General features: G+C 49.1%; 3 protein-coding genes across 11 annotated transcripts; 2 read left to right on the top strand and 1 right to left on the bottom strand.

Moving 5' to 3' along the window:
* The first annotated feature begins 781 nt into the window (after window positions 1-781).
* Window positions 782-4994, top strand: SRSF2 (serine and arginine rich splicing factor 2). 5 transcript variants are annotated; one of them, XR_009933849.1, is made up of 5 exons: window positions 782-904; window positions 1040-1448; window positions 2008-2779; window positions 3433-3542; window positions 4060-4994. XR_009933849.1 is itself a non-coding variant. In XM_062506347.1 (4 exons), exons 2-3 carry the CDS (start codon window positions 1087-1089, stop codon window positions 2309-2311), a joined length of 666 nt encoding a protein of 221 aa, XP_062362331.1. In that variant the 5' UTR covers window positions 782-904; window positions 1040-1086; the 3' UTR covers window positions 2312-2318; window positions 3433-4994. The 5 variants fall into 5 exon arrangements, 2 of the variants coding, with proteins under 2 accessions (XP_062362331.1, XP_062362330.1); XR_009933848.1 differs by having other exon boundaries at window positions 2008-3542; XR_009933847.1 differs by having other exon boundaries at window positions 3433-4994.
* Window positions 4995-5292: 298 nt separating this feature from the next.
* METTL23 (methyltransferase 23, arginine) lies at window positions 5293-7385 on the bottom strand. 3 transcript variants are annotated; one of them, XM_062506344.1, is made up of 5 exons: window positions 6839-7064; window positions 6655-6759; window positions 6327-6564; window positions 5924-6008; window positions 5293-5623 (listed from the first exon to the last, which is right to left on the bottom strand). In XM_062506344.1, exons 1-5 carry the CDS (start codon window positions 6917-6919, stop codon window positions 5422-5424), a joined length of 711 nt encoding a protein of 236 aa, XP_062362328.1. In that variant the 5' UTR covers window positions 6920-7064; the 3' UTR covers window positions 5293-5421. The 3 variants fall into 3 exon arrangements, with proteins under 3 accessions (XP_062362328.1, XP_062362325.1, XP_062362327.1); XM_062506341.1 differs by having other exon boundaries at window positions 5581-5648; window positions 6655-7385; XM_062506343.1 differs by lacking the exon at window positions 5293-5623 and having other exon boundaries at window positions 5966-6078; window positions 6655-7385.
* Window positions 7386-7409: 24 nt separating this feature from the next.
* On the top strand, window positions 7410-21697 carry JMJD6 (jumonji domain containing 6, arginine demethylase and lysine hydroxylase). Of its 3 annotated transcripts, none has more exons than XR_009933845.1 (8): window positions 7410-7664; window positions 8432-8820; window positions 11744-12030; window positions 13276-13411; window positions 13529-13667; window positions 14267-14394; window positions 16013-17881; window positions 18539-21697. XR_009933845.1 is itself a non-coding variant. In XM_062506340.1 (7 exons), exons 1-7 carry the CDS (start codon window positions 7536-7538, stop codon window positions 16047-16049), a joined length of 1245 nt encoding a protein of 414 aa, XP_062362324.1. In that variant the 5' UTR covers window positions 7410-7535; the 3' UTR covers window positions 16050-18394. The 3 variants fall into 3 exon arrangements, 1 of the variants encoding a protein (XP_062362324.1); XR_009933846.1 differs by lacking the exon at window positions 18539-21697 and having other exon boundaries at window positions 16013-17137; window positions 17783-17797; XM_062506340.1 differs by lacking the exon at window positions 18539-21697 and having other exon boundaries at window positions 16013-18394.
* The last annotated feature ends 5078 nt before the right edge of the window (window positions 21698-26775 follow it).

A 26775-nucleotide genomic window follows, 5' to 3' on the forward strand; every position in this document is an offset into this window, starting at 1 on the left:
TTTTCACTGAATTCCCTGGACTCTGACACGTTCCGGCCACAGCACGAACTTGCAGAGCGGGCCGGTGAGAGGATGATTTTAGTATTTCCCTGCTCGTCTCTCACAGGCACCTCGGATCCATCGTGGCACACCCAGAGCTGGCGGCGCCGAGGCGGCTTCCCGGGGCAGCGCTGCCCGCAGGGACGGAGGAGAGCCCGCTCCGGGCTGCACGGCCCCTCACAGCCGCCACAGGCACACAGCGGAGCGCGAGGAGGAAAGGCACCGAGCTCCCACAGCAGCTGCTCCGGGAGAACGGCTCTGGCAGAACCCGGGCCGAGCACCGGTTCCCTCACGGAACACCAGCCCCTTTCCCCTCATGGCTCTCCCCTCCGCGTCCGCCATTTTAAACCGTCCCCGCCCGCCCGCGCCACAAGCCACTCCACCATCGCTTTTTTTTTTTCCCGCGGCAGGGGTTTGTCGCCTGTCTCCCTCCCACACACACACTGCTCTGCCCTCATTTTTTTTTTTTTTGTTTAATTGTTACTGCTATTGTTTGGGTGGTTTTTTACGTTTTTCAACACACATTGTTCAAAAATTTCCCCGCCTCCACCGAGCCCTTCCGGGTCACGGCGGCGGAGATTTTAACAGCCACTTTCCAAACGCAGGGCGAATTATTAATTTAGAGGGGGATTCCCCGCGCTCCCTCTGGGACTACCTCGGGGAACAGTAGGAAAAAGGGATCGGGGGTCGCTCCCGCGGCGCCGCGGGCGGGGCGGCGCCGCGTTCCCTTCCGGGGCACCGCCGGCCATTTTGTGGCGTTAAGCCGCGCGCGCGGGCGGTTCCCCCTCATTTCCTCGTCGCGGCGGGACGGGGCGGCCGCTCCTGGCGCTTCGCTCCGGCCTCGGGCCGCCCCTCGGACCCTGAGGTGGGTGCTGCTCCCTGCGGACCCCGCGGCTTTCCCCTATGCGCTGTAGCTCTCCTCCTTTTTGGACTCGCCCTGAGGTGTGAGGCGCGTCGCCCTCAGGGCCGCGCCGGCTGCTGACCCCCTTCAACTTCTCAGGTTTATTCTCTTCGGCCGCTACCGCCCCTCAGGGGCTCTTGCCCACCATGAGCTACGGCCGCCCGCCTCCCGATGTGGAGGGCATGACGTCCCTCAAGGTGGACAACCTGACCTACCGCACCTCCCCTGACACCCTCCGGAGGGTCTTTGAGAAGTACGGCCGCGTGGGCGACGTCTACATCCCCCGGGACCGCTACACCAAGGAGAGCCGCGGCTTCGCCTTCGTGCGCTTCCACGACAAGCGGGACGCGGAGGATGCGATGGACGCGATGGACGGGGCGGTGCTGGACGGCCGGGAGCTCCGCGTGCAGATGGCCCGCTACGGCCGCCCTCCCGACTCGCACCACAGCCGCCGCGGGCCGCCGCCCCGCCGGTACAGCAGCAGCGGCTACGGCCGCCGCAGCCGCAGGTGAGCGCCGCGGAGTTTGGGCAGTAAATGAGGTGAGCCTCAGCTATGCGCCTGTGCAGTGGGAGCCGTTTGTTTTCGTGTTGGTTGCCTAGAGAGGGTAGTGAGGTCTCCGTCACTGAAGGGTATGGACACGAGAGTTGAGCCATGTGCTCTAGGCCGATCCTGCTTAGTCAGGGAGGTTGGACCGGATAACCCACTGTTGCTCCTTCTAACCGGACCGATTCTGGGGTTCTGTGTCCGTTTCTCTATGAGTTTCGCTGTGGAGCTGGGAAGAGGAAGTGGGGATTTACTAGAGATTTACTAGCAAAGGCGCGTGGGGCTCCCTCGGAGTGGAAGGGTTTCGCCCTGTAGTAGATTTAGCCCCCGGCCACTCGCTCTGAACAATGGCGCCCTCTTAGCACTAATTTTCTTGCCCACGTGCGTCCTGTTCCGCCTTCCCCGTCCCGCAGCACTCGGGCTCCAGTCCGTGCCGTGAGCAACTTGTAATGCGCCCTTTTTTTTTTTTTTTTTTTTTTTTTTTTTTTTTTTTTTTTTTTTTTTTTCTCCTTGTGTGTTTTAGCCCTAGAAGACGCCGTCGCAGCCGATCTAGAAGCAGGAGCCGCTCTAGGTCTCGCAGTCGGTCCCGCTACAGTCGATCCAAATCCCGGTCTCGCACACGCTCTCGGTCTCGCTCCACCTCCAAGTCCAGGTCTGCCAGGAGATCCAAGTCAAAGTCCTCATCTGTCTCCAGATCCCGGTCCAGGTCAAGATCCCGGTCCAGATCTAGAAGCCCTCCCCCTGCCTCAAAGAGGGAATCCAACTCTAGATCCAGGTCTAAGAGCCCTCCCAAGTCTCCGGAAGAAGAAGGAGCTGTATCCTCCTAGGAACATGGTAATGTACCTCGGGATCAGCACAGGATGCATGTTACTTTATTATAGCACTTAGGTGGGGTGTTGGGTAGTTCTTGGAACATTAATAGCCTGAACCAAGTGAATCCTAGTGGGGCACATTGTTAGTTGTTGGTTTTGGTATTTATTTTTCCTTGAGCAGTGGTTTTTTGGTTATTGATTCAGGGAAATAATTACAGAAGGGTTTTCTACGGAGAAACTTTTTTTTTTAAACAGAGGAAATGTTTTATTGCAAGATTAATGCCTTGGTTTTAATAAAATATTGTATGAGACGCAACCTATGATGAAAATGACTATTTCTTACTGTATTTATCCAACATCTGCATTTTCCCCTTTAAAGCTGCGGTCTCCTGTTTGCTAAAAGAATATTGGCCAGTATTGCAGATTTTAACTGATTTGGCTGATCCTCCAGGGACCAGTTTCTGTGGGCGTGTGTTGGAGCAGGTTTGTCTTACACTGTTAAAGATACACTATCCTTTTAGAACGGAAGATCGGTTCAGTGGCCGTTATACTGACTGGAGGTAATAACTGTCCTAGAAAAGTGGCAAATTCCTTGCAACGAGAAAACCACGGAAACTAGTTTTTCCTCAAGCCGACATCTGGAAGAGGCATCTAAGGATACATCGGGTGGGGAAAGGATAGTGTGTCTTTAACCTTTCAAACTGTTTGGTCCTCTTTTTTAAAAGGAAAGGGCCTGAGCTAGCTCTGGAGTTAGATAATTGTAGCAAAATTAGTCACATTTTCGGTTTTGAATGCTAATTAGAGCTTAGTTAAGTCTTTATGAAGAAGTATTAGTTTTGTAACTTACAGAACTCTTGACTAATTGAGTGGTGAACAGGCTGAATTGAAGTTAATGGTGGCTTTATCTACAGCCTGGTGCTTATTTTCCTTTGTAACTAAATATTTTGACCGAACTTTGTATTTGGCCTCTGAAGTTAAAGCAACACATGGGGGGAGGTGGAACACTGTGGAAATTCCTAAAGCTTAATTAAATAGGTAAAGCCAGTTGAAACACAACTAGAAGTATCCCTGAAGTCATCCACACCCAAAATAGACAAGGTAGAAACCTGGCTGAACTTTTCTCTCTTCAAACCTAGATGCTTCAGCTAAATGAGAACCCACATAAAGGACGCCTTTGGGGGGAAAAGATCGCTTGAGTCTTCAGCCCGTTGGAGAGACCCTGGCCGAGCAACCAGCTGTTGAAAAGGTTATTTTGTAACATTTTGTCTAACTTTTTACTTGTTTAAGTTGCGCCTCAAGTGGCAGATTTTACATTTTATGTGCCATTTCGTTGCTGTTATTCAAATTTCTTGTAATTTAGTGAAGTGAACGACTACCGATTTCATTATTGGCTTGGATATTTGAGGTAAAACTTCATTTTTGTTTATATAGTGCTGACTTCTATTGGAAATTAAAATCGATGGTAACTTGCTGCCTCCAGTTTCATACTGAGGAATCATGCAGCCATTATATATGCTGATAGCTAACTGTCAAAAAGTACTCTCAATTTTATCTTGATTTCTTAAAAGTCCACGAAACTTCAACTTGAAACTTACTGTAAATGTTTTGGGTTTTTTTTTTTTAAAGAAGGAAAAACTTTGACTTAAAATAGCATCTTCAAATTCAAATTGGTAGAAATCTTTTCAGGTGACAGTTGATATTTGCAAGGATTGTTTTATCAGACTCAATTCTAATCTCTTCTCTTATGTATTTTTGTGCACTAGGCGCAGTTGTGTAGCAGTTGAGTAATGCTGGTTAGCTGTTAAGGTGGCGTGTTGCAGTGCAGAGTGCTTGGCTGTTTCCTGTTGTCTCCTGATTGCTCCTGTGTAACGATGCCTTGTCGTGCAGAAACAAATGGCTGTCCAGTTAATTAAAATGCCTGACAACTGCACTTCCAGTCACCCGGGCCTTGCGTAAAAAAAATGGAGCATACAGTGAGCACATCTAGCTGATGATATACACACCTTATTTTTTCCAGAATGGTAAAGCTTACCAACCTACATATATGAACTTATATATGAGAATTGTAATGTTAAGCAAAGAAATGGTTCATTCCTTTGTAAGTACTGATTGGTGTATCTTTTGCTTAAGACATTCTGTACTATACCCACTGTCTCTGTAGTTAATATTAAACATTTTTTTCTGTGTTAACTTTTCTCAACTTAATGTCTTGGGTCAGCTTATTTTTAGCTTGAAAAGATTTCTGCAATAATACTGTTAATGTTTAACTTCTATATAGTAACTAAATGCAATCTACTGCTTAAAAATTTTATCCACTGGGGTTGCTTTTAAATTACTGTGGGCAAATCTTAATTAGTATTGTTACTAACCCAACGTTGTGTGGCAAGTGGTAAAATACCAGGCCACAAACACAGAACCAGCCAGGTCCTGGGCTGGTGTCCTGCTAAGTCCACACTGAGCAGTACTAATAATTGCATTGCTGTGTGCTTGCCCTGGCTCACCAGGCTGCTGCTTGATGGGGGCTGATCTTTACAGTGATGATTTCTCTTGATTTGGTACCAAATGACATGTAACTTCATCCTGTGTCAAGGGTTATTGTAATGCCTTGTTTTATCATATGCATGTATGTTAAATGGGAATGGAAACATCTGAACACTGGCAGTATGGCTCTGTTGAGGATTAAAAGTACTTTTCTACACACTGAGGAGTTTGTATGTTGCAGGTTAGCGCAGTCTCCACACGCTCGTTTACCAACAGAGGGGGCTGGCTTTTGTATGTGAATCTTTGGGAAGAATTCTCAGTCCTGGGAAAGGGATCTTAGAGGGATTTTTTTTTTTAAGAGTGCAGTTATGTTTTCATCGCTGAAGTTGTGGATTTGGGTTGGATCGTGTGGATTTCCAGGTTAAACTCTGTTGTGTAGTGGTTCATATGGAGTTAAGGCTCTGAACTATTTCAGGGACTTGGGGGAGGAACACAGATTTCTCAAAAGCCATAGCTGGAAAACCAAACAGCTTTATTTTTACACTGCATGTTTTAAGAATTGCTGCTTCCCAAAAATTATCCATAAAGTTTGCTGTAACCAGGACTGTTCTCTGCAGCTCTGTGCTGCAGTGAACAGCTGAGTATCACCTTGTACTGAAATCTAAAGTGGAATAAACTGAAGTGCCCTCTGACTGTGCTAGTGAGATGATCATCATTTCGATTGTGTGTCTTCCTGGCATAGAGGAGCTGGCCAAGTGCTCTTTGTCTGCACCAAAGGAATGCAAAGGAACGTGGATGCTTTTCAGGTTCCATTTGTAGAGCAGAGCCTCGATAGACCAGTCAGCACTGAGGAGAGGAAAAAAGTGAAAACCTAACCCAGGGTTATCACAGCTCCAGGAACTAGAGCAGGCTGTCACCAAATTAACCAACACAGCTGGGTTTGTAACAGTTTTCTACTCGGCAGCAAACTGATGGTTCTTTGATTATTTTCAGATTTTATAACCTCCAGAGTTTACTGGGCAAATAGCCGAGCTCTACAATAAAGAGCTTTTCTGAGTCAGAGTGGTGGTGCTACAGAGGAGCTAATGCTCATCCACAGCTGAGATGGGAGTTATGATTTGAGTTTTAAATATGTAAATTTTTTACCTTCGGACTTGGTAAGTTGTCCAGAATTGAGCCTGTGGATTCTTCTCCAACAAGAAGTAAATTGTAGTTAAAATATCTTCAAAGTCTGTGTAGTTTGGGGAGATAAAGCAGTCTGGGTTAGTCTCTGGATCCCAGGTGTGGATAAATGCGTGGTTCTATGAAATGATTATTACAAATCAATGCAAGCACAGTGTCTGTATGAGAGATGCAAGCACGGCATGATGGGACTTCAGTTATTTACTTCATCCATTTCCCCACCCTCAACCTTATTTATGGCAGCTCTAAACTAGAATTACCCTGGAGTAACAAGGTCAGTAGCACAGTGCCACCTGATCTATTGACACTGTTCCCAGCACTAGGACACGAATCCCTTACAGTCACAAAGCAAAGAGCATTAACGTACCTTTGGGGTCAAAAAATACATCTGAGCCTAAAATAATGTCTATGGGTGCAAGAGAGAGGAGCTCTGGTGACATGCGGCCCCAGGTGAGGCCGAGGACGGGCACGTGGGGCAGGTGGTTCATGAGGCAGCTGCTGCGGCAGCTCTGCAGGCACTGGGGCAGCTCCTCGCTGTCCGACAGGATCACCTGGGCACCGCACCTGGCGGCCACCACGCCGGGGAGACTCACTCCGGCACCGATCTGAAACCACAGCGTGTTCGTGGAGCCCGCGGGCGGAGCCTGACCCGCGGGTCACGAGAGCGGGTGTACGGGGCGGGGAGCGGGCGGTACCTCCAGCACTCGCTTGCCGGGCAGGCTCCGCCTGTGCGCCCACAGGTATTGGGCCAGGACCACGGCGCAGGGCCACACGTACGTGCCGTACTGCGAGTCCAGCACCTGCAAGACACGGGGCAAGGCGCTGTGCCGGGGTCCCGGGAGCTCCCGCGGCTCCCCGGGTCCCGGCTGCTCCCGGTACCTCGGGCACGCGCACGGCAAGCGCCGCCAAGCCCTCCTCGAAACGGTACCGCCGCGCGCGCTGCCGTCGCGGCTCCGCCATGGACCAATCGCAGGCGAACACGTATTGCGCCGGCCAATCGGCGCCTCCTCCCGGCGTGGCGTCACGCGGAGCGCCGCCGCGGGCGCTGATGGCGAAGAACCGCTCGCCCAGCCGCGGCCTCCCCCGGGGGGCGCGGTTAAACCGGGCTGCTCCCGACCGCGCCGCCGCCCCGGCGGGGCGGGCGCCTCCGCGAGCCGCTTTCCGGAGAAGGGAGCAAACCGGGTGACACGCGGTCGGTCCACCACTGTCACGGGAGCAGCAAGAGCGGAGCGCGGGTCCGCCTCGGGGAGAGCGGCGCTGGTGGTGGGTTCCGGGAGCGGCCGCGGGACTGCGCGGCTAAGGGCACCCGGCGCCCCTGCTGCCTCCGTGCCCCTCGCGCTGCCCTTCCCCAACATGGCGGCGCGGGGGCGCCTCTTCCCCAGCCTCGGCCAATCAGCGCCGAGGCGTGGCGGAAGCCGGAGTGCAGCCGGCCAATGGGAGTGCGGCGGGGGCGGGGCCGCGGCGACAGCGGCAGCACGGGGTGAAATTTCTGGAAGGTGCGGCTGGAGCGGGGCTGGGATCAGGATCGGGGTCGGGCCGGGAGCGGCGGGCGGTGACGGCCCCCAGCGTCGCCGCCATGAATCACAAGAGCAAGAAGCGGATCCGTGAGGCGAAGCGCAGCGCCCGGCCTGAGCTGAAGGACTCGCTGGACTGGACCCGTCACAACTACTGCGAGACCTTCCCCCTCAGCCCCGCCGCGTGCAAGGTGCGTAGGGCGGAGGGGAAAGAGGGGGGGGTGAGGAATGAATGGGTGGGAATGGGGAATGGCGGGGTAGGGGGGGGAATTGGGAGTGGAGGGGGGCGCGGCTGTGCGAGTCCTGCGGGGAACGGGGCAGAGACCTGAGGGGAACGGGGAGGAGGGGCCTGAGGGAAGTGGGGTGGGGACATGGCTGGGGGCTGGGGAGCCCTGAGGGGACAGGGATGGAGGAGGCGATTGAAGGGATTGGGAACGTCTGAGATAAAGGGGGAGCTGCGGGACGTCTGATGGGAAGCGAGAAGGAGCTCTTTCCTGAGGCTGGGGTTGCCTCAGAGCTGCCGGGAGGGAGAGGTTTGGTGAGGGAAAGGACTTTCTTCCCTCCACGTGGCGACGCGTGTGGGAAGTTCAGGGCCCTCGGGGGTGGAACGGGCACCCTCATAATTTCCAGGAGCGCTTCCCGATGCGTCCTGAGGGAGTGAAATGCAGCAGAGGGTGTGTCAGCCGAAAGGGCAGGGTGGCCTCTCCGCCCGGGGAGCCTCCTCGGTGTGGAGTAGTGCCAAAGGCTTCGAGCGGCCGGTGTCACTGAGGTGTGCGGAGAGCGGGCCAGGAGGAACGGGGCTGCGGCCTGGGGATGCTTAAAATAGCACATAGGCAGCTCCATACCCTCGTGGTGTGTGGAGCAAAGGATATGTGTGAAGCTCCCCTACAGGCAAACTCAGTCCTAGGACGTCAGTCTGTCCTAATATCTGTCCTGCTTTCCTCCCTTGGTTTCACAGGATAACGTGGAGAGGGCAGATGCACTCCAGCTAACAGTGGAGGAGTTTGTTGAGCGTTATGAAAAGCCTTACAAGCCCGTGGTGTTGCTGAACGCTCAGGTGGGCTGGTCTGCCCAGGAGAAGTGGACGCTGGAGCGGCTGAAACGCAAGTACAGGAACCAGAAGTTCAAATGTGGGGAGGACAATGACGGTTACTCTGTGAAGATGAAGATGAAGTACTACATCGAGTACATGGAAACCACGCGTGATGACAGCCCCCTCTACATCTTTGACAGCAGCTATGGAGAGCATCCCAAGCGAAGGAAGCTCCTGGAGGACTACAAGGTCCCCAAATTCTTCACTGATGATCTGTTTCAGTATGCAGGGGAGAAACGACGGCCGCCATACAGGTAGAGTGACAGCAAGACAAAACTGGGTATTTTCCATTGGTTGTTCCTAAATACCTGGGATTGTCTCACATTAAAAAAAAAAGATATTTTTACATAATCTCTGAAATGAGTGCACATGTGTAATCCTATGGGAGAGAAAGGCAGATTTATAGCATAATTTCTCCTTCTGCCACCAGTGCTGCTACAGGTTTATGGTGTAAGGTTTTTATTTATTACTCATTTTAGTAAATCAGTTTACATCACTTAGATTTTTCAAAAATTGCATCGTTACTAAGAAGTATAAAGGTCAGTTTCTTGCTGTGTGTGCCTTCTGCGGTTCAAATTTTAAGTACCTCAGGAACAGCTCCTGGGTTTTACCCAGTGGCTTATGTACAGTGTGGAATTCTGTTTAATTATGAGTCACTCCTTTTAAGGTAAATATCTTAAGTTAGATTAGGATCTAATGTGGGCCCTAGTTCTTAGCTCCCCTTCAAATGGTTTTGAGAGAGAACAATATTTCACATCTCCAGTCTTTTCAACTCTGTTTATTTTTGCTTCAGCTTGGAAGAGGGTGAAAGGACATTTCATTCATAAATTCAAATGCACCTTGTATTTGGGCTTCCAGATTAAAAAAAAACATTTTTATCTGTGTTATTATGACACTTCATAGCAGTATGAGCTTAAGTTGAACCCTCCCAAATAATTAAAGTCTTTACAGTGACCTTATAATTGTCAGACAATGCCTGCTGCCCTTTGAATGACATGAGGCTGTGATGTGGTTTATTTAAATAAAATTGAACAAGAGCTCATGGGTGATGGCACTTCCCTCTGCACTCTCTCATGTGTCTGTAGTCCAGTTGTGCTTTTGCAGGAGTGAAACAAGAACCTGATTCCATTTGAGATCACTGAAGGAGGTGTTTTTGTAGTGCTTTTCGTAATTCTCTTCTAAGAACATACAACACTGTGGTTGAACACAAAACCACGCTGGGTGTAGTAGAAACTGAATACACTTAATGAGCTAGAGGTCATTTACCCAAGTTAGAGGTAAATGAGAGAATCTGGTTGTGATTCATTTATTTTGCTCTCCATGTCCCCCACACCCCATCTACAGGTACATGCTGAGCCCCTTCCTTGTGATCTTGGTATCCAACGTCTTGTGGTTTTTTTTTTTTGGTTTTGTTTTGTTTTGTTTTTTTGGTTTGTTTTTTTTTTTTCTGGAAAATGTGGGTATTTTTCAGGCTTTTGAGGTTTTTTGAGAGCTGAGATGCATGAGAGCACAGTAATGTTTCTTGGAGTTAAGAGGGTTCATCTGGGTACAGAAATTAGTGTGCAGTATTTCTAGAGCATAATTGAAAATCTCCTGGGAAGTGGAGCTGATGATATGAGGAGGATATGACCTCTGCAGGTTGATCTCTGGATTGAGAGGTGTGTGATGGTGTGTAGAGCTTAAAAGAAGATCTGGTGCTGTTTATGATGTTTTTATTGGCATTGTTCCTCTTTATTTTAAAGACAGTAATTTTTGGAAGCCATTTACTGAAGCAGCTATTTTAATTTGGGGAAGGGGGCTGGGGGTTTGTTTCCAGATTGAATTTAGGAGTTGTGAAGTTTTTAATGGTAAATTTGATGTCTTGGGACAAACTGTGTTTTGTTCATTGTAAGTTAAATATTTGGAGGAAGGCGCTGGCAAATGACAGTGTTGCTTAATAAGGATTTTAAAACCTTTTGTGTGTGTGTGTGTAGAATCAGGTTTTTGTCAGAAAAAGGGTATGTGAACAGTGTACCCGTCTGTGCCAGACAGACCTTCGTGTCTATAATTTCTTCTGATTTCTTAATGAAAGCCTTGACTGCTCTGCCTGTAGTTGAATGAGCTTTGTAAGCATAATATAAAATTCAAATAGTGAATTGGCACTCAAAATGACAAACACCTGCTTATTTACAGCTCCTTTGTGAAGCAGGAAGAAAGGAGCTTGATAATCAAACTTCACTGTCCTACAATTGATGCTGGCAAATGATCCTTCAAAAGCAGTTTGATTTATAACTGCACTGAAAAGGGGAGCTGGAGAACTTGCTGTATTTTCTGAACCTTTGCATTCCTCTTGCTGGGCATCACCTGCCTGTCACTGCACCATGGAGGGAGTGTGCTGGTGCTTTAGTTTCTGCACTCTGCTGCCAGTGAAACAATTATTGTCATTTTTTTCCTCTTGATGCTTGGTATGAAGTCACCTCACACTGCTTTTTCTGGTGTGGTTGGTCTTACTGCTCTGTTCCAGGGGAAATGAGCAGTTGAAGGTGCTGCTGCAGTTAAACATGTACAGTAGATAAAGTTCTCCACTGGGAGAAATAAACCTTGTAAATGGTCAGTGGGACTATAAACCTCAAATCTTGAATGGTCACTGGAGAATAAGCTCCGTGTAGTTAAGTGTTGGAATGAAAAGCCTCTTGTGAATGAACAGAAGGCACAGAGAGAGGCCAGGGTTGCATAACTTGCTCTGTTTCTTGTTATTGCCTTTTGTTCCTCATTGTTCTGCAGTTCTGATCTGTTTGAGCAGCAAGTTTTAGAAAACTGTAGGAGAATCCTACTGCCTAGGAAGAATCCCAACAGCATGGGCTGTTGGGACTTAATCATGCTCATAAGCTTTAAAATCACCATTTTATTGAAGAATTGTTTAAAGCAAAATACAGTTATGACATATAAAAAGTCATCTTCACTTACTTATCTCACAGTCACTCCTGTCCCAATTCATATTGACTTTTGGGTTGAACTCCTCTTATGTCCTTTTGCTGCAGTGTGAATTTAAAATCAAGAGTGTAAATGAGGGAACTGTAGTTAACTTTAATTTCTAGCTGAATGTGCAATGAACTGCTGTAATTCTCTGTCTAACATGAAGAAAGGGAGCTGCGTGCCTGCTCTATGACTAAAGCACTTTTCTTCCCTCCCATGCAGATGGTTTGTGATGGGCCCACCTCGTTCTGGAACAGGAATTCACATTGATCCCTTGGGAACTAGTGCATGGAATGCCTTAGTCCAGGGACATAAGCGTTGGTGCCTGTTCCCAACCAGCACTCCCAGAGAGCTGATCAAAGTGACACGGGAAGAGGGAGGGAACCAGCAGGATGAGGCCATCACCTGGTTCAATGTCATCTATCCTCGGACACAGCTGCCCACCTGGCCCCCCGAGTTCAAACCCCTGGAAGTCTTACAGAAACCAGGAGAGACAGTCTTTGTGCCAGGTATGTGCAAATCTCTCCAGGAAAGAAATATGAGAGGAAACAAAAGCATATTTGTAACATTCCTGTGTAACAGTGAAGAAAGGGAACATTTCAGCTTTCTTATATGGCCCATTTCTTACAAACCAAACTGAGCTCATTAGGAGACTGTTCAGTTACTTCCTGAGTGTCACAAAACATGTATGACCTGTGGCATGTGATAGAGATAGCAAAACAAGTGGGATTTACATTGCAGCATCACAGGAAGGTAATCTGAACTAAATTACAGTAATAGAAGGCTGTCAGGGCATAAAATACAGCATAAAATAATAGAGGTGTCTTGGCCCCAGTGACTCTTAGACAAAAATGTTTTAAGTTTGTACATGCTGGAGCAAATGCATGGCTGAATTTTACATGTGAATTTTTCTTAGCTGTGGGAAACGAACTACTTAAAGGCATTGACACCTTCCACCCACCTGTCTCTGGTTATGCTTCATCTTGCATTTGAAATCAAAAGCTAAGTAAGGCTTTGCTAAACATGCCCTTCCCTGTGTGTGGCTGCACACTGTGTGCCCATTTTCAGAAGGGTGAGGTGAGTCCAGTAGCAGATTGTAACCTCAGAATCTTGCATCATTTATGTGCAGCACAACCCATAGTTTCTGTCCCCATTGCTTGTCTCTAACATCCAGCTGACTTGGTGTGTGAAGGGTGCCTTGTGATTGTCTTGGCACTTATTAGTGACTCCTGAGTGTACCTTCTGTTAAGAGTTTGTAGCTGTCGGGTTCCATTAAACTGTTCCCTCAGTCTTTTCTGAGCCTCTAAGTGGGTTGTTAGGAACTCCACTATTTTTATCCTGTGTGGAGAAACAATTTTGCATCTATTTTTAAATGAAAGGTTAGTCTGTAGTCATAAAAGCCTTGCAAAATCAGCGTGGAAAGTGTTCTGCAGCTGAACAGAAAGGGCTCTGTGCAGTCTGGGTCACAGTGGCTGTTGCTGTTAAATAAACTGTCAGCAGCCAGTGTGGTGCTGTCAGGTCACATCTTCAGTCCTGTGTGTGAGCTGGGTAATTTGGTCAGAGCATGGAGCTGCCTTCTGTGACAAGAGCTTGTCAGGCACTGGGGTGAAAGCTGAAGTAAGACAGGAAAGATGATGTGTTGGAAAACTCACCTGGGTTTGGGAGATAAGGTCCAGCTCTACCTGCACTGAGAGGTGTTCTTGAACTTGTTCTCTGCCAAGCAGCCACCAATGGTCTCTGCTGTTGTGTTTTAGGTGGCTGGTGGCACGTAGTCCTCAATCTTGACACGACTATTGCCATCACACAAAACTTTGCCAGCTGTACCAACTTCCCAGTGGTGTGGCACAAGACAGTAAGAGGGAGACCTAAACTGTCACGGAAATGGTACAGGTAAGAGATTCAGTAGCTTTCTTTGTATATTCTCCATTGAAAACAAAACTGAAAAATATTTATTAATGTGCAGTGTTACAATTCAAAGGCTAACCCTGAAATTTCAACTGTATTTAGGATCCTAAAGCAGGAGCATCCTGAATTGGCAGCCTTGGCTGATTCAGTTGACCTGCAGGAATCTACTGGTATTGCTTCTGACAGTTCTAGTGATTCTTCCAGTTCATCAAGTTCCAGCTCCTCAGACTCTGATTCAGAGGTAATGCTGTTTACTGCAATAGGTGATCCATATTCTGCCATTACATTCTTTTCCATACCTGATCAGTGCTTTTGTCCTCACATTCATGCCATATGGAATAAATTAATGGAAAGCAGCTAAACCAATTTACATGGTGGAGGAGCCTGTGATCTTAGCAAGTTCTGTTTGCTGAAGCCTGTCTTCGCATTGCTAAATGGATGCACTCTGTTTGATCCATGTCTGTCTATTTATGAACCTGACACTCATTTAGCTTGTTGAAAATGACTGCAAAATGAATGTTCTAAAACTTGGGAGAGGTGAAAAAAATCCAAACCAGTTCAGCTATGACACAGGACTCTTCTCAACCCCTAAATCCTTCAGAACCCAGGATCTTCTCTTGGAAGATGAGGTCCTTCTAGGAATGCATTCATTGTCAGCTTTAGCCAGTGATGAAATACAAAAACGTTTCTGTTCCTGATTTTAAAATGCTTAATTTAAAATTTCCTTGATGAGTCAAGCCTAAAACAGCACATTCTTTGAGCTCAGGGGTTCCTGAGCAAAACAACACAGGCAGCTCACGAGGTTCCTCTGAACTGTGGTTTCATCTTTCCATCCTTCAGTGTGACTCTGGCTCCGAGACAGAGGGGATGATGCACCGCAGGAAAAAGCGCAGGACGTGCGGGATGATGGGCAACGGGGACACAACTTCCCAGGACGACTGCGTGAGCAAAGAGCGCAGCTCCTCCAGGTGATCCCAGGGCTGCTGGTGGTTTTAAACAAGCACAGGACAATAAGAGGCAGAGCTGGCACACTTCAGATAGGGGATTCCTCAGCTGAGAGGGATGGAGAGCAAGGGGTTCCTTACAGGACATAAAGCAGTTGACCAGTGGTATCTTCCCTCCGTGAATGATTTTAATTGTTCCAAACAGAAATCTAAGTTTATTGATGTGCTGCTTTTTTTTTTTTAAATCAGGGGTTTTATTTAATAAACAATCTTATTACTTTTCCTAGTTGTCTCTTTTAATAGATGAAAGGATTTGATTTTATCTTTGTTTAATGGGAGAGGTGGAATGTTTTAACTGCCCTTCAGAGAGCACAAATGAATAGTGAACAGTTAAAGATGAATGATCAGGTAACACTTGGGTTTCAATGTCTTGTTCAAACAGAAAACCTTCAAGTAGTTGTATGGTTTCTCTTACTGCTGCCTTGACTATTTCAGTTTGTTCCACTGCTTTATCTGTTAAAGGCAAGATTCATCCCAAATTCCAGATGTCCGTGTTTACATTTAAAATAAATACATAAATATTGAGCAAGTTTCAGTGTGGAAGGAGGCAACATTAATGTTGCAAAAGCAAGGGTAGATATGCTTAGGGTAAAATTGCTGAGGAAAGCAGTTCTCTGGACAGGCCAGGTTAAAAACAGTGGAACACTGGGAATCTGGGAGTATACTGCAGGGAAGAACTTAAACATTCTTTGCTAAATGAAGCATTTTTCTCGTATAGCAGAGGCTTGCCAAAATTCTTAAGCAAATTCCTTGCAGCTTGGTTAACCAATGCTGCTGGATTGGCTGCCTGCCTGCATTAGAGTGCTTGCCAGCTCTTGAGTTCTTGAATGCTCCAGGTTTGGCATGGATGCAAGTGCTGGGGTGGCTTAGAGTGTGGCTTGCTAAAGAAGGTGTGCAATAGTAATTTACCTGAGGAAGTCCATATTCCAGCATGATTCCAGCCTGACTTCCCAGTGTGGGGACTGCCTGAAGACCTGTGTGCTCCTGTAGATTGCTCTCTTGTTTCCAGCAGTTGCTCGTAACTGAATACAATTGAATTACAAGCACAGAGCATCATTAAAGGTTGGGAAGAACTGTACTAACTACTTATTTTGCCCTGGAGGTTTCCACAATTTGCTTGTTATGACATTGTCAAATGCCATTTTGACAGCCAGTGTGGCTTCAGGCAGGGAATGTGCAGCAGGAAAGAACAAGCCTTATTGCAGACCCTGGTTTAGAAAGAAAGCTGTAAAAATGCAGATTACTATGTAGATCTGTTCTGAAAAACCTGTGCATTTTTAAATTATTTGCCATTCAAATTTTGAAATTAATACCCTAAATATTAAAAATTAGCACTTTGCCTAGAAGATTTGCTTTCGGGGTTTCACTGTTCTTCCTCCTGTATGTTGATTGTTTCACTCTGTGAGGGTGGGTGGGCGTTCTGCTCCAGCTGTGTGAAGCTAGAAATGCTTCCAAACATGAAATCTTAACCCTGCTTGTACAATGCTGGAGGAAGAATAAGCCTGAGATTAATCTGCATGCTGAGATCTTGTGCCCTGATACAAGGGGAATGCTGAAAGGCAGTTGTACCTTTTTTTGACAGGATTAGGGAGTCTTGTGGAGGCCGCAGCTACCCCTGAGGGATAGCACCACCTGCCCAGAGGCAGCTGCCGATCGAAGCTCCGTTAGCAGCCAGCCAGCTCTGTTCTACCCCCTTCTGCTTCCATTTCTCACACTCCTTAAGTTTGTGTCACTCTTCCTCGATGCAGACGTCTTCGTTCCGTGCTGTCCAAGGTTGGCTCCTGAATTGCCTGTAGGGGAATGCCCTGACTGTGCCCTTTGTGCAATGCTTTGTCCCTTCTGCACCCCGGGTGAGTGCACTATAACCCAGCTGTGGGTAAGGACATGCCAAGTATTTAATGGGTCATGGAACTGGCAAGGAAGACAACGGTCATTTTTTAAAGAACTCTTTTTAAAACCAGCAGGTAAATGTAAAAAACCTGCCTTGCTTTGACACTGTCATATGTTTACATGTTGTCCTGTACACTTGAGGAAAGGAGCACCAGCCCTTTTGGCTTATTGTGGACTTCACACCAGAATTCTGGGAAGAACAAGGAAGAAATGAGCTTCTGCAAGAACTGAGCTGTGGAAAATGAGTCTTTGGATCTTGCCCTGCTGCAGGAGAACACTGCTGTCAGGGCTGGCACTTCCAAGTGTGTGTCTCATAAAATCCTGGAGTACGGGCACTTGGAAAGAATCTATCTGGATCATCGAGTTCAACTTCTGGCCCTGCATAGAAACCAAGAACCCCACCCTGTGCCCAAGAGCATTGTCCAAACACTTCATGAACTCGGGCTCAGTGCTGTGACCATTGCCCTGGGTAGGCTGTTCCAGTGCCCAACCACCCTCTGGGTGAAAAATGTGTTTATGATACCCAGCCTAAACCTGCTCTCGCTCAGCTCCAGCCATTTCCTTGAGTCTCGTCACTGGTCACAAGAGTGAAGAGATTGGTACCTGCCCCCCTGCTGTCCCTCATGAAGATGCTGAAGACCCAAATGAGGCCTGACTTCAGTCTACTCCAGGCTGAACAGACCCAGTGACCTCAGCCACTCCTCATATGGCTTCTCCTCAAGACCCTTCACTGTTCTCATGGCTTCCTTCAGGCACTCTCCAGTGGCTTCATGTCTGTTAGATGTTGTGGTTCCCAAAACTGCCCCCAGCACTGAAGGTGAGGCTGCCCCAGTGCAGAGCAGGGCAGGACAATCCCCTCCCTTGCCTGGCTGGCAATGCTGGGCCTGGTGTCCCCAGGACATGGTTTGCCCTCTGGGCTTCAGGGCACTGCTGACTCAGATCCAACTTGCCACCAACCAGGACTCCCAAGTCCCTTTCCACAGCTCTGCTCTCCAGCCTCTCGTTCCCCAGTCTGTCCACACAACCAGGAGTGCCTGGATGCCAGTGCAGAATCCAGCTGTTGCCCTTGTTAAACTCCACACAGTTGGTGATTGCCCATCTCTAATTTGTTGTGGCCTCTCTACCCTCAAAGGAGTTGACGGCTTCTCCCAATTTATTGTTGTTGGCAAGCTTAATATTCCTTCCAGTCCTGCATCCAAGTCATTAATGAGGATGTTGAAGAGCACAGGGATGAGGATGGAGCCCTGCAGAAGCCCACTGGTGACCAGTGCCAACCTGGTGTAACCCCAGTCACTGTCACCCTTTGTATCCAGACAGTGAGCCAGTTGCTCACTCATCATGTAACACAGTTGCCCAGCTATGGGTTGGACAGCTTGTCCAGAAGGTCACTGGGAGAAGACAATATCCACAGCTTTGCTGAAGTCCAAAAGGTGACATCTACTGTCTTTCCTAAATCAAACAGGTGCGTCACCTTGTCACAGAAGGAGAACAGATTCAACAAGCAGGACTTTCCCTTCATGAAGCTGTGCTGCCTGTGACTAATGCCTTCACTGTCCTCCAGGTATTTTTCAGTACTTCCCAGAATCATCTCTTCCATGATGGGGCTGGACACTGAAGTGAGAATGACAGGCCCGTGGTTTCTAGGGTCCTCCTTGTGCTTGAAGACTGGGACATTTGCCAGTTTCCATTCAGCTGGAACCCCTCTGGATTCCCAAGACTGCTCAAAAATCATTGAGAGGTTTTTTGATGACATCAGCAGCATCTTGAGGATTCTCAGATGAATCCCATGAGACCCCATGGATTTTGTAGGCATTCATCTGGAGCAGCAGATTCTGCTGCTTTGGGGTTGACTGGGATTTGAACATTCTCACAGTCACAGTCCTCCATCTTGGGACACAGGGACCCCTTGGTCCATCATCTGTGCTGAAGACAGAGGCAGAGAAACATTAAACACCTCTGCCATGTCCATGTCCCTGTTTGTGAGGTGACCATCCTCATCCTGGAATGGGCCAGTGTTATTTCTAATTTACCTTTTGCCATTAATGTATTTGAAAAAAACTTTTTTTATCCCACAGTTCTGGCCAGTTTTGTCTCCACTTGAGCTTTGGCCACATGAATTTTCTCCCTGCAGTGGCAGCAACATTTCTATATTCCTTCCCATGTCACCTGATCTTGCTTCCACTGGGCAAACACCTTCTTTTTTCATTTTATTTCCAAGAGAAGATCCCTGTTCAGCCAAGGAAGGGAAGGTGGTGTGAATGCCCCAAGCGCTGAAGCAACTTCAGCAGAGGTGACCATCAGCCTGAAGCATCTTTTGTTGTGTGTGTTGCTCCATGCACACCTGAGGTGCCACACCTGAACCAGCAACAGTCCATCTACTTCCACTCTGTGTCACAGTGACAGGTAACAAAGCTGCACTAGCACCTTGTGATGGGAAGCTCGATGGAGCAGCAGAATCCTGGAGTTTCTTGCACAGCAAAAACTGTGATGGCAAAAAAGTCTGCATTTGCCAGTAATTCCAGTCTTTCAGGTGCAGGTGTGATGTTTAGCACAAGGCAGCTGCTGACAAAGTCTGACTCTGGCAGGATCACATTTGCTGGGCTTGAAACAGCAAACAGTTCTGGGGCTGTGGGCTTGCTCAGCCCAGTGCAGTTCACATCCCTAAATGACTTTCCTTTGAGGTTATGTGTTCCAGTCCTTTCTGAAAGTTGCAGTGCCAATTTTAAAGGATTGAATAGGGGGACATGTTGTTGTTTTATGCTTTTTAAAAATGCAGTGTGTTGCTTAAGTCTGTGTAGATGCATTTGTATTATGCCAGGTAAAGCTCTCGTCCCTAAGGGATCTTTTGGAGCTGCTGGTTTGTTACATTAGCAGGGGCTAGTGCTGGTGGTGTCTGTGTGACTGAAGGTGCTTCCAGGAAGTCTGAACTTTCATGGGCTGCTTCAGTGGGTGCTCTTGTGAGCCCTAGGAGGTGGGTATAGAGCTCACTTCAGCCATTCTTTGGGGGGAGAAAACTACAGAACTGCTGTGCATGTAGTAAACACACAGCAATGCCCAGGCACTGATGAAAGAGCAAATTAAAAGAGATTAAAGCCTCAGCTGTGACTTTTTTAAATGTGTTGGGTTTGGTGGAACCTGGAGTGTTGCTTTTCTGGGTTCTCTGGTCCATTTTTAACCTTGTGTCTTCCTTATTTAAACACTCCTGGGCCCTGTCCTTTTGTACAAAGGAATCCTAAATATGTTTGTTGAGATATCTGGTTTTGACTCTTTTGTGCCAGTCAGTTTGTATAAGAGCAGTATGGTGGTAGGGAAATGGAGAGAGGGAAGATTTATTTATACATGCTTTATAGCTGTCCAGACTCACAGATTTCCAGTGATAGCCAGGCCTAAGCAAGCACTCTTGCTCTGTAGCCACTGCAGATTCTTCCACAATATTATTTTAAAAAGCCTCCAACTTCTCCAACTCCTGTCATTTCTGGCCAAGGCTGAACAGCCTGGAAGCCTGCACAGTCTGTGTCCTCAGAGAAGGCTGCAGCTGCTGCCTTTTGGAAGACTGTGGGGCCTGGAAGGCTCACAAGACTCAGCTCTGTCATGATGAGGGGAGTCCTTGGAGATCTGTTCCTGCCTTCTCTGGTGGCTGGGCAGCACCTCACAGAGATGCAGCTGCATTTGGCACATGTGGTTCATTTTGCACAGTCTTAAAATCTTATGTGAAAGCCTGATTGCTGTCCTGGGAAAGCCACACCTCTGCCTCTAGAAGCACAGTGGGAAGATCAGTTCTTTCACACCTGTCAACTCTTCCATGGTGTGAAATAAAGCAATTCCAGGTGAAGCCTGTGTTGGTGTGGCATCCCTCACAGAAAAGCAGTGTTTACAATGGGCTGCAGACATCATGATACCAGCCACCCTCTTCTGACTGCTCCACAGGGCATTCCTGCTGTGAAACAGTGTCTGTGCAGGCTACCTGGGAATCAGGACTCTGGTCTCTCCAGTTCTTCCACTTCTGGCTTCTGCCTCAGCCACTTTGGTGAGTCTTTGAGCAGTGAGGAAAATCCCTACCTCGAAGGGCTGTTGTGAGGCTGAACTGTAATTGCTGTGCAAGATGCTTTGAAGCCATCCACCCAAAAAAGGTGTTCATTCATCCTGATCAACTTGAGACTTCCAAGCCTGGTGGGAGCTCTTGGTAGCAGAAAACATTGGAGATGTTGTTCAACACTCTTGGCCATGTAGTGTTGTGTGGTCACCCTTTCAGAGCTGCAGTGTGGTACATAAATTGTAGCAGAACAAGACTTTCTGTTTTCACCAGGGTTGAACTGTTGCTGTTCCGTGGCCTGCTCTAAACAGGTGGTCCTGCTAGAGCAGGATCTCTTTTTAAATAGGACTAGATGCAATTCTCTCATCAGGGAGTCAGATTCACTGCCCTTATAGGAATGGGAGGAGCTGGTGCTTCCCAGGCACTCATTTCAGGCTGGGTGAGTGAGGAACAGTTAAAAACTCTGCTCCCTTTGTGCCTGTGCTTGTGGGAAGCTGGCTGGGGAGAGTGGGCTCTGCTCCCGTTTCTCCAGGCTTGTCCTTCTTGGGACATCCTTGTCTTTTGTTCCAGCCCTGCTGCTTTTGTACTCTAGAGGCCCTGGATGCAGCTGGTCCAGCACCCTGTGGGCTCCTCATTTCCTTGAGCCCCAGAGCTGGAGCTCAGCTTTGCCTCACGTCTCCGGGGCTGTGGGGGCTGCCCTGTTCCCCAGGCATGGGCAGAGAGCCTCGGGCTGGGTGTCATTGTCACAATCCTGCCTGCTCTGGGAAAGGTGATGGGATTTGGGAGCTCTGGCTGTGCTTTAGACCCTGGTGATGGACACAGGCTGTGAGAGTTAAGGAGGAAACAACCCAACACTCCACCAGAATCACAAATGTGGACAAGAGACACCAGTCCCAGCACCTGTTCTCTGCACAAGTGCTGTGGGAGCAGGTGACACCAAGGAGCCTCTGGCAGACTTCCTCCCCGTCCCAGCTCGAGTGTGCTAGCTCCAGTTTCTTCTCAGTTACATCAAACCTCTCCAAATGCTTCAAGGAGCAACAGCACCCTCTTTCATAGTTAACCTCTACTTTCCTCCCTGAGTCCCCAGCCATTGTGGGCTGGGAAACGAGACTTTGCTGAATCCAGTCTGAAATGCCTGTGTGGGCACATTGTAATGGAAGGTTTTTGGCATCCCTCTTGCAGAGGGGGGAAGGAAAGTGTTACCCTTAATGTGACAGTCCCACTGTTAGCTCCAAGCCCTGCCACTACCCTTAGCTGCTTTTATCACCCATCCAGCAGAGCTGGGATACTTGTCTTGTTCGGATGATTGTGGTTTTGCTTTTTATTTTAAATAAAATCAATTATTTTGCATTATCCTGTTGCTTTCTTTCATACTGTGATCTGAAAAAAAACCTTACAGATGTGCACCTCTGTTTCCCAAACGTGCTAAATGTGTCAGGAACAACTCTGGGGGTGCTCAAGGGTTTGCCCATCTGTGTTAAGGTGTGGTTTGGAAGCTGCTGGGGTTGCACTGGCTTTGGGAGGTGAGTTTTTTTGGTAGGTTTGTTACCAGACTGCACCACGTGCTCTTTGGTCCTATCCTGGTCTCCCCAGTCTGTGTCACAAGAGGTTTCTGTGTTGTGTTTCTGGTGCCACCTTGCACTGTCAAGAGGGGATTTCATCTTCCAGGTGTCATGCTGCTTTGGGAGGGCCATCATGGTAATCAGAGGGATGGAGCACTTCTCCCATGAGGAAAGGCTGAGAGAAATGGGATTGTTCAGCCTGGAGAAGAGAAGCCTCCAGGATGATCTAATTGTAGCCTTCTGCTCCCTGGAGAGAATCTACAAGAAAGATGGAGAGAGACATTTTACAAGGGCCTAGAGTGACAGGACAAGGGGGAATGGCTTCAAACTGACCGGGAGTAGGTTTAGCTTGGGTATTAGGATGAAGTTCTTCCCCATGAGGGTGCTGGGGCCCTGGCACAGGTTCCCCAGAGAAGCTGTGGGTGCCTCATTCCTGGAAATGTCTCAGGCCGGGATGGGGCTTGGAGTAGTCTGGGATCATGGAACAAGATGAGCTTTAAGGTCCCTTCCAACCCATTCTGTGATTCCATTATTCTAAATAAGCCCCACAGTGCAGAGAAGCTCTGTGGAAGGGCTGCACTCCAAGCAGAGGGGTCTGGAGCAGAGCTGTCTCAAGGAGCCTGGCTGTGAGGTGGAACAAGGACTGGGAAGGTGGAAAAACTTGTATATTTTGTCAGTGAGCATTGTTGAAACCAGTAACTGTAGGTAAATAAGCTGGAACAGAGTGTAGGACAGCATCCCTGAGGCTTTTGAAATATTTATAGCAATATATTGTAAAATGAAACACCTTGGAGAGTAAATGTTCCACATAAACCTCTGTCCTCCCCAGACACTGCTGGAAACATTCTTCTTTAGTGTCACCTCTAAAGCTTTTTTTTTTTCTCTCCTTTCCAGTTGCCCTTCAGCAGCTCTCCCCATGCCCAGCTCACCTCCCGTGCTCGATGCACAATTAGCAAATGAGCCCTTCCTCTCCTTGTGGATGAGCAGGGTCTGTCCATGCCTGGCATTTAACAAGCCCCAATTCCAGAAAATGCTGTGAGTTAATGGTGGCTGAACTGTGTACAGCCACTGTAGAGATGCTTTTATAACTGATCTTTCTTGCTTTTCAGTCTGGAGAGGCAATTTAGGTGCTTCAAGACAACTTCACCATTCTTCCTCATTTGCAAGTATTGCTGGTACCTCCTGCAGTCCCTCTGTGGCCTTGCAATCAGGATTTGATTTATTTTTATTCCTGTTGATTGATCTACACATCTTCCTTTTTGTGATGGTTGCAATTTCTTTTCAACAAGGAGGATGGTACACTGATGCTTTAATTACTGCTGGGGAGCCTGTGCTGCACCTTTGCCAACGTTCCTGCTCCTTTCCACCAGTCTGATGCAGAAGCAAATAACTCCTGCTTTTTCTTTTGTGGCAGTTGGGGAGCAAGTCATGGAGCAGGGTTCCTTATGTCCTGTCTCCAGTCCCTCCTGCAGTGCCAGGTATGGCACTGAGCAGCTGTGCGTTTAAGACTGGCTTGGAGTTGAATGAAAAGGCTTGCAGCACATTTTTTTCCTCCAAGGCAAATGAAGACTCCTCTGTGGGGCTTCATGTCCTCTAGTTCTGGAGGAGTGTGGATCAAGGCAGGTAGAGCTGGTCAGGAATGTGTTCAGAGGGAAATAATCATTCCATGTCCCTTCTGGTCTGAGAGCTGGTGGCTCCCACCTGTGTGTGTGCCTGTGACCATGCCTGTCGTGTCCTTCAGCAGAGGAGCCTGGGACTGGGGCCATGGGAACAAATGCGTTCAGCCTGCCCGGAGCAGGAGGAGGGGCAGGGCAGCTGGAGCAGCAGCCATGTCCTGCCTGTCCCAGCTGTGCTGACAGGGAGAGGTGGACCAGGCTTTTCTGCTGCAACACTGCCTTGTTTAGACCCAAGGCTGTGTCATTTCTCAGCTGCTCCACTGCAGCTGGGTCTGGAATGGCTGCCAGTATCCAGGAGCTTTTGGAATATCAGCTTGTATCAGTGTGCTGCCAAGGGCAAGGACAGTTGTACTGGTTTAAGTCTTTGAAGCCCTCAACAGCAACTCAGAGCCTGCCCTAGGTCAGGGATTAGATTGTAAAATTAATTAAGTTGTTGGAAGAGCATTGTATGGGTGAGAGCAGAGCCCTCACAAGCAGAGGGGGTAGTGACAGGAGCTTAGGGAAAAGGTCTAGAAACAAATACTTCTGGAGAGCTCTTGGGTTGGATCATTTCTCTTGGTGGAAGCAAAGTACAGCCATCCCCACCCCTGAGCTGAGCTCTGCCATTTGTGGATTGAACCCAAATATCCCTGAGCCAGCACACAGCCAGATGTCAAAAAGCAAATGAGAAGCCAGCCAGGTAGGGGAATGACCTCCAAGCCTGAAGAAACAGGGGAATTTATTGAGATAGCTTCTCATTACTGGCATCAAGACTGAGAGGGCTGTGTTCTTGGCAAGGAAAAAGTGTATCCATGACTCAGAGCGTGACTGGGGCTTGCAGAAATAATCTGAATTCGGAGCAGTTATAAGACTGGTCTGTGCTCAAACTTTATGTGAGGGAAAATGAGTTCTGGGAGGATCTGGGAACAAAAAGCCCTGTCTTTTCCCCCTGGAAACCAGCAGTTATCTGCACACCTCACTGCACGGGGGCTTGTGGAGCCTCACTTGGATTATGGCTGGGATGCAAAGGCGGGTGTTGGAGCTCGGTGACCTCCTTGCTTGGTGTGGGAGGGAAGCAGAGGACCTCGGAACAGCACCTGCCTGTACAGCTCACAGGCTGCTGGACACCGAGACCGTGTGGTGTGTTAGATCAGTTCTTTTTTGTGCCTGTAGAAAGCTCTCCCGACGGTCCCACCCCACTCCTGCATCCTGGGAGTGCTGCCACCCGCAGTGGCCCGGGCACAGGAGCCAGCCCGGCTCGGTCTCCCGCAGGCAGATTTGCAGCGCAGCATTTTCCGCGCCGGGGCTGTTTCCCGGAGCAGTTGTCACCGCCGCTCTCCTGAATCCGCCTTTGTTGGCAGAACTCTTCAGCTGCTGCGGCCCGGAGCTGGCGGCCGTGTGAAAGCGGCTTCTGTACGGGGCCAGGGCTCTGGGGACCGTACCCAGCCATCCCCTGCTCTGCCAGGGCTCTGGGGACCGTACCCAGCCATCCCCTGCTCTGCCGGGGTTCTGGGGACCGTACCCAGCCATCCCCTGCTCTGCCGGAGTTCTGGGGACCGTACCCAGCCATCCCCTGCTCTGCCGGGGTTCTGGGGACCGTACCCAGCCATCCCCTGCTCTGCCGGGGTTCTGGGGACCGTACCCAGCCATCCCCTGCTCTGCCGGGGCTCTCGGGGCTGTCCGCAGCCACCCCCTGCTCTCGCTGCTCTGCAGGGCGGCTCTCCTCCCGAGAGAGGGCAGCGCGCTCCAGCTGCTGCTGCTGCTGCTGCCCCGCTCCGGGGCTGGGGCTGAGGTGGAGGTGCCGTGCCCAGGCGAACCCCTTCCCGAGCCCTCCCTGCCTGCAGACTCCGAGCTCGTTTCTCCCGGGGCTGGCGAGCAGGCCCAGGGCGGAGATCCCTGGCTGGGAGCCTGCCTGGCTGAGCCGGTGTGTGAATCCGTCCCCTCCCATCCCGCAGCGTGCGCGATGAAGCCGGAGGCATCAGTTGTGCCTTGTAAGTTGATAAGGGAATCCCAGAGATACCTCTGTGCCTCCTAGCAGGAGCTCTGCCCAGGGACCAGGCCAAGTTTACTCCATCAACTCCCTCTGGAGAGCCATGGAGGGGACAAGTAGGCATCACACGGGACCTAGCTGCTGGGCCCAGATTCTGCTTGAGGTATCATCCCCACCAGATTACATTCTGCAGGATCTCTCACCCCAGGTATGGACAGGGGATGCTGAGCTGTTGCTGATCCTGTCACCTCATTACTGCATGCGTTTGGCTCAGGTTGAGTGGCTCTTCTGGCAGATGTGTCCTTGCTGCTCTGTTGCTTTCAAGACTAGGAGTGTTGTTTTTCACAGACATCCAAACCCTGCAGCTCTCACAACTCCTGTGAGTGCCACAGGTTCCAGCAACCTGAGAAGGAATCGCTGCAGGTCCAGAGCCAGGAGCTGCTGCTTCTAAAGCTCCTGTTGATTCCCTTGCCAGGAATTCCAACCTCAGGAGAAGCTGTCAGGACCAGCTTCTCTTATTTTAAGGCAGTGATAAATCCTTCTCAGGAGGGTGCTGGCTGAAGTGCTCTGTTTCCTTTGCTGGGTTAATGCAAGCCACATGCTGCTGCATTCCTGAGAGGGCAAACACCCTCCAACACACTTCCAACCAAGAGCCATGGAAAATTTGTGCGGTCAGGGAGAAAGAGCAGGAGGTGTCCTGGGTGTTGGCAGTAATCAAAGGCACTGTGACAGCTGGAAGTGTGTGTAACACCAGAACACCCCATGTCACCCTATTAGCAGCTCCCAGTGGCCAGTTTCTCTCAGAATTCCTCTTTGTGCCCAAAACTGGTAGCACACGTGAGCACAGGAGCAAGGACCCAGACCCTGGAACTTCCCCACCCTGGTTCTGTCTCTGGCCATGAGCAATTTCCAGGGCTCAGAGGGAGCCTCCGAACCGAGTGATTCACTGGACTCGGGATGATGCCTTCATGGCTACTGCGATTAGGCATCTAGGGGGAAGGAGGGACCAAATACACATTGAAGAAGCTGCTGAACCAGAGAGCGCTGTGATGCTGCCAGTCTCCGGGTGATTTGGCTGAGCTCTAGAGCAGCTCTGAAATGGGACCCAGGAAATGTAAAGCTCTGCGGGAGAAGGGGAGATAAGTACCGTGGTTGGTTGTTGCTAAGAATACAATTATCCATACGCTAACGATTGCCTGCCTGATAGGATTACCA

The sequence above is a fragment of the Cinclus cinclus genome, chromosome 20, assembly GCF_963662255.1.
Source record: "Cinclus cinclus chromosome 20, bCinCin1.1, whole genome shotgun sequence".
NCBI classification, from domain to species: domain Eukaryota; kingdom Metazoa; phylum Chordata; class Aves; order Passeriformes; family Cinclidae; genus Cinclus; species Cinclus cinclus.